At 36.2% G+C, this 12,170-nt stretch overlaps 1 protein-coding gene and 1 pseudogene across 3 annotated transcripts in view; both read left to right on the forward strand.

Annotated features, from left to right (window-relative positions):
* The window catches only part of CEP85L (centrosomal protein 85 like), a 167,285-nt gene that overhangs the window by 121,544 nt on the left and 33,571 nt on the right, over positions 1 to 12,170 (forward strand). For 2 of the 3 annotated variants that reach the window (XM_046005488.1, XM_046005489.1), the window contains exons 6-7: positions 2,035 to 2,214; positions 11,008 to 11,160. In XM_046005488.1, coding sequence (XP_045861444.1) covers positions 2,035 to 2,214; positions 11,008 to 11,160 — 333 coding nt within the window. The remainder of the gene's footprint in view (positions 1 to 2,034; positions 2,215 to 11,007; positions 11,161 to 12,170) is intronic. The other variant, XM_046005491.1, reaches the window with a different exon arrangement.
* LOC123941540 lies at positions 5,685 to 5,864 on the forward strand (annotated as a pseudogene).

Here is a 12,170-nt window from a genome sequence, read left to right on the forward strand (position 1 = left end):
CCTTCGATCAAATGTTACTGAGAATCTACACATAATGCTAAATGCCAGGGAATACAGAAATTTACAAAACAGAGTTTACAATCTTCTTAAATCGTGCTACTTTGTTGTTATAAAACCTTCACAAGGTTTCCCATTTCCTATGAATTAAGATTTAATTCTGAACCTTGTGATTCTATAGTATGGCCCCACTTGGATTTTTAAATTTTTCCTTCTATCCATCCCCCCTCTTTTATCCATACTTTAAAGATATGGGTACTCTGAATATATTCCATTTCTACCTTTTTAAAATGTTCTTTCTGGAATACTTTTCTACCTTTCTTCATTCCTACCAGAATCCTCCTCATTTTCAAATTCTGTCTCAAAGCCACCTCCCCCATAAAGCTTTTGTCGTCATTCTTCTAGTGCTGTCTTCATTTATCTTCCAACCTCCCTATACTTTGTACTTAAGATGACTTTTCTTCGGTGCCTGGGTGGCTCAGTCAGTTAAGCATCTTCCTTTGGCTCAGGTCATGAACCCGGGTTTCTGGGATTGAGTTCCACATCAGGCTTGATGGGGAGTCTGCTTCTCTCTCTCCCTCTGCCCCTTCCCCCTGCTCAGTCTCTCTCTCTTTCATAAATACAATCTGGAAAAAAAAAAGATGACTTTTCTTTGGATACTATATTATATAGTGTCCTGTATGTAATTATCTGAGGATTTCTCTTATGCTTCTTGTAGAATTTGAGTTTTTAAAGGATAGTGCTAGAGTCTGTCATCTTTGAAATACCCAGCACATGATAAAATGCCATTTATGTAATTTTTGAATTGTTGCTTCACCTTTTGGTGAAGTATGGGTTCTTCAAGGTCTAGTTCAAATTCATTTGTATAAAACTTCCCTTAGCTACCATATAGTACAACTATCTTAGCACTTACACAGTTTTCATTGTCTTTTTTTGTGTGATACTTCACTAAACTGGTGGGGACTTGACTTTATCAACTGTTAAATCCCAGTACACAATTCCTAACATGTGCTTAGTAAATATTTGTTGAATAAGTAGAAAAATAATGTTTCTTTACTTTCACATTACTTTATTGGTATCTCTTTTGGCACTTACCATATTCTAATTTACTTAAGGAAATATTTATATTTTCTGACTGCCTTCTCCTGGTCGTAATGCTATAAGGGAAGCGGGAAAGATCTCATCTGAAGTCCTTACAAAGCCTCACTCATGGAAACAAGCATACATTTGTTCAATTAGCAATAATTTTTTTGAGCTCTTATTTTATGCCAGTGATTATTCTAGGAAATAGGGATCTAAGAGCAACTAAGGTGGGCAAAAATTTCTGCTTTTGTGGACCTTACTTTCAAGTTAGGGGAAACACTCTATTAGTACTTACCAAGTTTATGGGGTGCCTGGGTGGCTCAGTGGATTAAAGCCTCTGCCTTCGGCTCGGGTCGTGATCCCAGGGTTCTGGGATTGAGCCCTTCATCGGGCTCTCTTCTCTGCAGGGAGCCTGCTTTCCTTCCTCTCTCTCTCTGCCGGCCTCTCTATCTACCTGTGATCTCTGTCTGTCAAATAAATAAAATCTTTAAAAAAAGAAAAAATACTTACCAAGTTTAATATTAGCTGGAAAAGATCACCTGTGAAGAATTTTTTCTTTAGTTTTTATTTCCCTGGAACTTCCACTTCTATTTAGTGTACTACTGAGTCTCTAATTATACTTTATAACCAAAAAAGTTGCCTTTTATTAAGCTTCTGTTTATATGTTTTACCTCTGTTTTTCAAAAAACAAAAAAACACTACAAGGTAAGCTTTATTATTTGTTTTATAGATAGGAAGACTGAGTCTTGGCACTGGTAAGCAAATCAACTTGATTTAATCATGGCATATAACTAGGAAATAGGGGAGCTAGGATTCATGCCAAGGTCTGTCTGTTGCTAAAGCCTAGATATGCTCTCTGTACTCTACCTTATTTCCAATTTCTTCTCATTTTTTTCAAGACAAGTAAACATTTATCTTTTTTTTCCTTTTTTTTTTTTTCATCTTTCCTGATAGCCACAATATGAGAACAGTTCACTCCAGACTCCATTTTCCGATCAGTCAGTGTCCCATTCCCAGCAAGAGGAACTTGAGCAAAAGCTTGCATCTACTGAGAAGGAGGTTTTGCAGCTCAATCAGTTTCTCAAACAAAGAGTAAGCCAATTTAGTGAAGAGAAGAAGAAACTGGAGGAAAAGGTAGGTTTTTTTTTTTTTTTTTTTTTTTTTTTGACACAGAGAGAGAGATCACAAGTAGAGAGGCAGGCAGAGAGAGAGGGGGAAGCACGCTCCCCGCTGAGTGGAGAACCCGATGCGGGACTCGATCCCAGTACCCTGAGGTCATGACCTGAGCTGAAGGCAGTGGCTTAACCCACTGAGCCACCCAGGTGCTCCCAAAGGTAGGTATTTTTAATAAAGTTGAATTAGGTCAATAACAGCCTTTCAACATATAATTATTCGTCATCTGCTATATTTCAGGTGTGTGTTATAGTAGGTTGTACATTTATATTGAAATGATTAGTTTTGCAGTAACTTTTGAGAAAACCTATGCTGTTCACAAAAATCTAGGGATTTTCTTGAGGGATTAAAAATACCACAGTACAATGGAATACTATGCAGCCATCAAAAGAAATGAAATCCTGCCATTTGTGACAACGTGGATGGAACTAGAGGGTATTATGCTTAGTGAAATAAGTCAATCAGAGAAAGACAATTATCATATGATCTCCCTGATATGAAGAAGTGGAGATGCAACGTGGGGGTGGTTGGGGGGTAGGAAAAGAATAAATGAAACAAGATGGGATCGGGAGGGAGACAAAACATAAGAGACTCTTAATCTCACAAAACAAACTGAGGGTTGCTGGGGGGAGGGGGGTTGGGAGAGGGTGGTGAGGTTATGGACATTGGGGAGTGTATGTGCTATGGTGAGTGCTGTGAAGTGTGTAAACCTGGCGATTCTCAGACCCCTGGGGCTAATAATATATGTTTATAAAAAAATTAAAAATTAAAAAAAAATACCGCAGTATATCTTGCTAATGAATAGTGAAACATTTCTTGAGTTAGTTGCCTAAACTGAGATGTGACATAACTATTTTTCTTTTCTTTTTGGGTTCAGTTTCTTTGTCGTGTTGGGTATAAAGGATTGGTATAAATAAAGACGGTACTTTTTTTTTTAATAAGCACATGACTTCATGTTATTTATTTATTTATTTATTTATTTTAAAGATTTTATTTATTTATTTGACAGAGAGAGAGATCACAAATAGGCAGAGAGGCAGGCAGAGAGAGAGGAGGAAGCAGGCTCCCTGCGGAGCAGAGAGCCCGATGCGGGGCTCGATCCCAGGACCCCGAGATCATGACCCGAGCCGAAGGCAGTGGCCTAATCCACTGAGCCACCCAGGCGCCCCGACTTCATGTTATTTAAGCTGCAGCCCCTGACTCTGAACAAGTGGTGAAAAGCCAAATATCTATATGGATGTAATATATCTGTATTTTTATTTGACCTTTCTGCCTTTATTAAAGTATGTATATACTTCATCTCATTCCATTATAGTATCATTAAAGATCAAGTAGATTATATACTAGCCCTAATTTACTAAAGAAGCATAGATCCTTAATCTGCTAACTTAGTTGCAGAACTGGTTTTAGATTTCTCTCTTGATATACCCAGCTTATTATTCTATTAACCGAACCTTCCATTATAGTGATCTTGAAAAAGTTACCGTGATTTCTGCAGGCATGTTTGGAACTATTAATAGAGAACTCAGTTGACATTTGTGTGTGTGTGTGTGTATGTTTGTGTGTTTGTGTGTGTATACACACATATATATATACATATATGTGCGTGTGTGAATTAAAATTTTGATCTTCTAAAAACTGACAAATATTTTACATGATTTCTCTCTCTCAGCTATATGGTGTATTTTATCTTGGCTAACTTAAAAGTAACTTAAGTACCTGTTTCTTGTTTCTTTTCTATATTTTGGGGGCTTCATACAATACCATAATCTGGAGGGAGCTAAAGAAATATTGGTTATATAGATATAGGAGGGATTAAAATATTTTCTGACCTGATATTTGTTAATTAAAAGATTGTGTGAAAATTAATGATGATTCGGGGTGCTTGGCTGGCTCAGTCAGTAAAGCATGCAACTCTTGATCTCAGGGTCATAAGTTCAAGCTGAACGTTGATGTGGAGCCTTCTTTTAAGAAAAAAAAAGAAGAAAATTGTGACGATTCAGTGGATACAACTTTTAAAATGTATTTTTATGTTTTATCTAAAGTCTTCTCATCTTTTATTACTTTTGGTGTCCAGTGCTTAATAAAATCAATTTATATACTCGCTATATATTTGATAGTTTCCACTTGGATATCTTAAGAATATTTCAAACTGTTCATCCAAAGCATAATTCTTAATTTGCCTTCCGAGTGCCCTTTTCTTCTTAAAACAAAACAAGATTTCTTCATTGTTCATTACTCTAAATTCAGTTATTCATGCTGGAACTTTTACTAACACTGATTAAGCCTGTCTCCTAAATATGTAATAGAATCCAGACTGGTCTAAGTTATCATATCTTGGCAAAGCTTTTGTTGTCTCTGAATCCAATCTTGCCCTGCCTGTCTGCTTTCCCTCTATCTCCATCACCTTTTTTTTTTTTGGTTATTGTTGCAATTTCATGTATTTTTTTTTATTACACTTTGAATAAATCGAAGCCTAATTTATATATAGTCAAATGTATAGATCTTAGGTGTTCAGTTTTGTTTTCCTAATAGTACTAATAGTATATAGCAATATAACTGCTATCTAAAATAAGACACAAAGCGTCTCAATCATCTGGGGTGCCTGGCTGGCTCATTTGGTAGAACAGGTTACTCTTAATCTCAGGGTCATGAGTTTGAGCCCCACATTGGGCATAGAGTTTACTTAAAAAAAACAAACACTTCAGTCACCCAAGAAGTTGCCTTGTACTTTCTTTCTTTCTTTTTTTTTTTTAAGATTTTATTCATTTATTTGACAGACAGAGATCACAAGTAGGCAGAGAGGCAGGCAGAGAGAGAGGGAGAAGCAGGCTTCCCACTGAGCAGAGAGCCGGATGCGGGGCTCGATCCGTGGACCCTGGGATCATGACGTGAGCTGAAGGCAGAGACTTTAACCCACTGAGCCACCCAGGTGCCCCTGCCTTGTACTTTCTAGTCCAGTCTCCTTCCTCTTTCTGAAACACTGTTATCACCATAGATTAGTTTTGAGTCTTCTTGGACTTCCTATAAATGAAGTCATACTGTATATGACTTTTGTGTTGGTCTTCTTTCACTTAATATCTTTGAGATTTATTCACATTGTTGAATGTATTCCTATCTACTACTGAGTTGCATTCCCATTATATAGATCACAATGTATCTGCTCTCCTATTAATGGATATTTGGATTGTTTGCATTTTGGGGAAATTATGAATAAGGTTGCTGTGAACATTCTTATACCAGACAGTTTTTCATTTCTGCTGAATAAATTCCTAAATGTGGAATTTCTGAGTCGTACCTATCATATGTAAATAAGTAAATATAAGTAGATATTTAACTTACAAGAAACTATGTGAATTCTGCACACTGAGTGACCTTTCTGAGTTGGCTATGTGGGTTGGGGCATCCTGAGCCAGTTGTCCTGTGCTGAGATGCTTCCAAGCCTTATTAAAAACACTTAGATCCCCATGAAGCCCAGCTATACCCAAGTGCACCAAAAGATCTGGGTAGGAGTGAGGTTGATGGGCTTCATCGTTAATAAAATCAGGAGTGTTGATAAAAGAAGTAAAACTTTGAAATCTTCAACTCCTGCACCTGCTGATGGTCAATAACCAGCTCTACCAGAAGTACACATCAGATGGAACGTCAACCTGGCTGTAAATTTCAGTCGGCTCTGTTAGATGGGAATGTGGCACATCACAGTACACTTGTGGAAGTGCTGTTTCCTTTGTGGTATGAATAAATGTACCTGTGAGATGCAAGAAAGAAAAGGAAGAAAGAAAAAGAAAGAAACCTGAGTTCTCCTAGTGTTTGTATTCTGTAACACTTCCACTATCAGCATATGAGAGTTCCAGTTATTCCACACCCTCTGCCATTCTTCATAGTGTGGAGGACTGAAGTTTTTAAAAGGAAGACCCAGTCATTTCACTTACATTACCCAGCATGCCATCTGGGTGTTATCTTTAAAAAATGAGAATCAAATTCTTCCCATAGCCAAAAAGACTCTGCCTAATTATATAACCCTAGGCTCTGTCAGTCTCCCCTTAGTGCACTGAGTCACGGGTGTGGTGCTTGTAGCTGCTCAGACCGGTCATGGTTTGTTTCTGGTCTCAGAGTCTTGACACGGAGTTTCCTCTTTGCCTGGTAAATACTTGTCTTCTCCCACTATTCAGTCACCTATTTATTTCGTCAAGTCTCATCTTAAAAATCTTTCTCCTCCAACTCCTCCTTTCCTATGTTTAGAACATTTCTTGTTTGTTTTTTCAGTGCTTACCACGATTTTGAATAATCATTGTGTTTTAGTTTTTCTCTGTAAGCTCCAGTATGGCAGGGGTGTTTGGGTTTGTCACTGTAGCATATGTAGCACCAGCCACGGTGCCTGGCATATGGAATGAATGAATGGATGAATGGATGAATGGATGGATGGATGCTTTCAAGTGATTTTTGCCAAGAGGGAAGAAAAGAGTGAGATGAGCCCAGCAAAGGACTATGAAAGAATAAGTAGAAATAAAGATATCAGAGGAGTGCATGATAGAGCAAATTCCTGAGATAAATAGGGACAGGTTGATTACAGATGTCAAGATGGAGGAATTAGTTTTGGAAAAGGGGAATAGTCTCTCTGTGGAGTAAGGCAGTTGAGAATGGAAATGTGTAGAACAGAAAAATTAAGAAGGAGGGTTGGTGTAGTTGGTTTAGTTGGTTGAGTTTGTGTCAGAGGCCATGGAGATGATTTGAATTCTTGAAGGGAGTATAGATGCTAGTAAATAGACTCATGGGTAATGCATCAACTAACCAGCATGTTAGACCCACAAGAGATTGGATTGCATTGTTTCCTTCTGCATTTCCTTTCTGTTATCCTGATCAAGACTTGATACTACAACAGGAAAACATTTAATGTGATATCAGCAACAATGGAAGTTACTTTGATAAATTCTTTCTTGTATATACCAGACAGCATGTTAAGGTATATTCAATACATTTTCTCATTTAATATTAACTAATCTTCACAAAAACCCTAAGGCATAAATACTGTACCCCCACTTTTAAAAATGAGCTAATTGAAGCTTGGAGAAGAGTTGAGTAATTTATCCAGTTGCATGTAAGTAGAAACTGTTGAAAAGCTAGGAGTAAAATACAAGATAGTTGGTTTTGTTTTTTGTTTTTTTTTAAGATAGTTTAACTCTACAGCCAATGCTTTTTGCTTCTAATAATAATAATTTACTAAAAAAAAAAACAAAAAAACTTGGAGGAAAACATTTCCTCAGTAATCTGTTTTGTTCTAATTATTGTATTTAAGATGAAGAAAAATATATTCATTTGTAAACCTTTTCTGAAAACAGAGCCATCCTATTACCTTCTAGGAATAATCTCAGTACTAAATGGTATCTGTTTGAAAGGAAAAAAACCTAACCTTTTATAAATAGAATAGGGAAGATTTATTAGTGATGCCTCATTTGCCTAGAGGTAATTATTGGAGTTGATTTTAGTAATCAACATATAAAACTTGACAGTTAAACACACACACACACACACACACACACACACACACACACACACAGAGCTTTTCATCTGCAAAGGGCTTAAAAAAAAAATACCAGTGATCATGTGTAATCAACTTATAGTCAATAAGTAGCATAAATAGTATCCAGTAGGAGGCTGTTGGCAGAGATTAGTGATCAAAAGCAGCAAGCCTGACCTGACAGCAGAAAAGACAGTTGACCAGCCACAGATAAAGAAGAAAACAAGGACATCTTTGAGTAATAGAAGACATCATGACCAACCTATTCCATTGGCTGCTTTTTGAGGACTTCATTGTAGCACATTTAAGACATTTAAAGAAATAAAAATAAATTAGGGAGCCTTTAGTAAAAATAGGCTGGTTAGTTATTTCTGTAACTTATAGGGTCATTTGCTAAGGCAGGAGCAGGCTTTGTCAATGGGGAATCCAGGCACAGGTGGCTGCTAGAGTATAGAAATCAGGTTATGTGCAGTGTGGAAGAATTGAAAGAATATTGACCTTTCAATCAGATGATGTATATCTAAATCTTACCTCTGTCTCAGTGACTTGTGGTTAAGTCACTGGACCTCATACTCAAAAAAAGGCATTACATATCTTTTTCGGAAAAAGTCTTTTCACATCCTCTGCTTAGTTTGTAATCATAATATTTGTTTTTTGATGTTGAGTTGTATAAGTTCTTTGTGTATTTGGATATTAACTCCTTATTACGTGTAGCATTTACAACAGATACATGAAAAAATGCTAAATATCACTAATCATCAGGGAAATTCAAATCAAAACCACAATGAGATATCGCCCTACCCTGTCAGAATAGTTAAAATCAAAAATGTAAGAAACAACAAGTGATGGTGAGGAACACTTGTGCCCTATTGGTAAGAAGGCAAATTGGTGCAGCCACTGTGGAAAACAGTATGAAGGCTCCTTAAAAAACGAAAAATAGAATTACCATACGATCCAGTAATTCCACTACTGGGTATTTACCCAAAGAAAATGAAAACACTAATTCAAAAAGGTATATGCACTCCTGTGTTTATTGTAGTATTATTTACAATAGCCAAGATACGGAAGCAGCCCAAGTGTTTATTGATAAATGAATGGATAAAGAAGATGTGGTGTATATAAGTGCCACTGGGGGCGCCTGGGTGGTTCAGTGGTGTAAGCCGCTGCCTTCGGCTCAGGTCATGATCTCAGAGTCCTGGGATCGAGTCCCGCATCGGGCTCTCTGCTCGGCAGGGAGCCTGCTTCCCTCTCACTCTCTCTCCCTGCCTCTCTGCCTACTTGTGATCTCCCTCTGTCAAATAAATAAATAAAATCTTTAAAAAAAAAAAATAAGTGCCACCGAATATTACTCAAATATAAAAAAGAATGAGATCTTGCTGTTTATAATAACACAGATGAACATGGGGATTATAACGCTAAGTGAAATAAGTCAGAGAAAAACAAATCCCATATGATTTCACTTTATATATGGAATTTAAGAAACAAAACAAATGAACTACAACAAAAAAAAAGAAACCAAAAAAACAGCTCTGAGATACAGAGACCAAACTAGTGGTTACCCACAGAGGCTGGGGGAGTGAGGGGCGGTGATAAAATAGATAAAGGGGATCGAGAGTACACTTATTTTGATGAGCACTGAGTAATGTATATAATGTTTGAATTATTGTACTGAACACCTGAAACTAAGATAACACTGTATGTTAATTATACCAAAGTGAAAAAAGAGAGAAAAAGGGAATTGTATTATGTGGTCTTTCAGGTCATTATAGTGGTCAGGAGTCTGTGAGTCCCATTAGATCACAAATTGTCACACCATCACACTGGCCTTTAATCCTGAGAAATCCCCAATAAATAATGGGATTTGTCAGTTTTACCAGGGTTGCTCCTTACCCAAGGTAATAACTGGATCCTAATGTTATTGATGGAATGAATAGATAAAAGGAGATGTGGTTTATTTTTCTAATTGAAGTTGTTTTAATAAAAGTTGTTATATTGGACTTGAAAGAAATTAGATAAGGAGTGAAAGAAACTAGATTGTGCAAAGTGTTAGCTTTAATAAAATTTGGGAGAGCAAACCATTATACTGCAATTACTGGCACTTATTTCCCTGGTGTATGTGGGAAAAGGCTGTATAAATATTTTAGATCCCTGTAAGTTTCTAGATTTTAGAAAACTGGTAAGTTAAGCTGAATGAGTCTGGAGTTTACTTTTTAGGTAGCTATTTGTATACACATATTATTTATATTTGAGCTGAAATATGAAAGAACTTTGAATATGATATGAAATTTAAAAATAGTATTTTTCAAGTGAAAAGGTGACAAAAATAGTACATAGGTCTAAGGTTCAGCCTAGAGAAATTAGGATTTATTAGAATCATATAGTGTGTGTATTCAATTAGGTGTTCAATTAACATATTCCATCAATCTTAAAATGACATCGTTGGTACAGCATACCTTTATTATATGTAATATTGAGTAAGAAAATATGTTGCATGTTAAATTATGACATAATACCTTAACAGTAGTCTTATCTTGAAGTATGCATTGGTCTCACTAGTGCCCTTATTTCTTCCCAAGTATCTGGTAATTTTGGTAAGTTCTCCTGGCTTTGATCGCATTTCTTGAGTACATGATAAGCAATTTCTTAGCAAATCAGTAACAAAACAGCTTTAGTAACTTGTAGGTATCTTCCTTTCTTAAGTCACATAAAATATTTGGATACAGCTTTGTAAGATATAAGGAATTGGAATCCTCTCTCCAGAGATGAATATTTGCTTCAACTGATTTTTAAAAAATTATACCCTGTGGCTCTGTTTCTTTGTTTTTCTGGATACTCAGTAACTGTTTTCAACACCAAATTATAATGTAACATTTTTAAGGTAATTTAAACATCATTTAAACTCAGCACATAGTTGCAACATGTGCATACTGTTGAAATGACAGAGGTGGGAATAGTTTCGACCAAGTTTGTACATGTGCTGGCAGTAAAAACTCTATCATCATTTCTAGCCAGCCCACGGCAGTTTTATAAGATGCCATCAGTTGTAAAAGCAGACAAACACAAAACCTTGATTTCAGTGATATGAAAATTTGTAAAAATGTGAATCTTAGAATTGATGAATTAAAGTGAATCTTACTTGAGTTGGTGGTAGCCTTAACTATAACCTCGAACTATTGGTTTAGTTATTATTTTTTAATGCCACAAAGCCCCTAAAGATTCATCATCTTTTTCTTTAGCTTAAAACCAGAGATAGATATATCAGTAGCCTGAAAAAGAAATGCCAGAAGGAATCCGAACAAAACAAAGAAAAGCAGAGAAGAATTGAGACCTTGGAAAAGTATCTGGCTGATCTTCCAACTCTAGATGATGTACAGAGTCAGAGTCTACAGGTAACATGAACTAAAATGCTCATTTTTAAATAACATGAAAGCCTACTACTTTCTTAAATTGACCCTTTGGAAATCTCATAATTTTTTTATAATTTAAAATTTTAGTTATATATTTGGCTAATTATGTTTAAGTGTCTAATTGCTGTTTTGAGGATTAAACTGTAAATTAGAAATTTTAAGCATGAGCTTATCTTTCTTACTAATTAACATATGATTGCCTTCCTAAGAAACCTGTGTGTTTTTACTTAACACTGTACTCTAAAAGGCAGTTTCTAAACCAGTCTGACAGCCCCATTCCAAACACACAGGGGTTCACCACAGTTCTGACTTTACCCAGTATTCTCTGTGATTCTCCAAGGCTCAACAAGACTTTTTTACTATCTTTCCAGATATTTGATTTGTTTTCTTCATTCTTCTTAACCTTCCATAAATTCTTAAACTTTCATCTGTGGTCTCCACTCCTCTGACCTCTTCTGGCCATTTTTCTTTCTTAACAATACCTCAACTGAGTCTTTCTACAACTCTGGCCAAGCAGTCTTCTTGAAGTCTTACTTACAAATCTATTAAACCTGTTCTTTAGTCTTTTTTCAGTTTTTCTCGTCATGAAATTCTCAACCTAAGCATAATTGACATTTAAGGGTGGATAATTTTTTGTTCTGGGATTCTGTCCTGTGCATTAAAGGCTGCTTAACAGCATTTCTGGCCTCTACCTACTAAATGCCAAAGCACTGCTCCTCCCCTCTTTCCTCCCCCAAACCAAAAATGTCTATAAACATTTCCAAGTATCTCCTGGGGTGGGGGGGATCACTGTCAGTTGAGAATCATTGGTTTAATACATGGAGTGTCATTATTGTACAGACTCTAGAACTAGAGTAGATTCTCTGTTTATATTAATTTATACATTGTTCAGAAAAGAACTAAAGAAGTACCACAAGTGTATGAGCAGCAGCAGAGAGGAATACAGATTTAAAAACATGTGTTCATATCACTTTATACCCATTAGGTTGATT

Source organism: Meles meles, chromosome 5 (assembly GCF_922984935.1).
Source record: "Meles meles chromosome 5, mMelMel3.1 paternal haplotype, whole genome shotgun sequence".
Lineage (NCBI taxonomy): Eukaryota > Metazoa > Chordata > Mammalia > Carnivora > Mustelidae > Meles > Meles meles.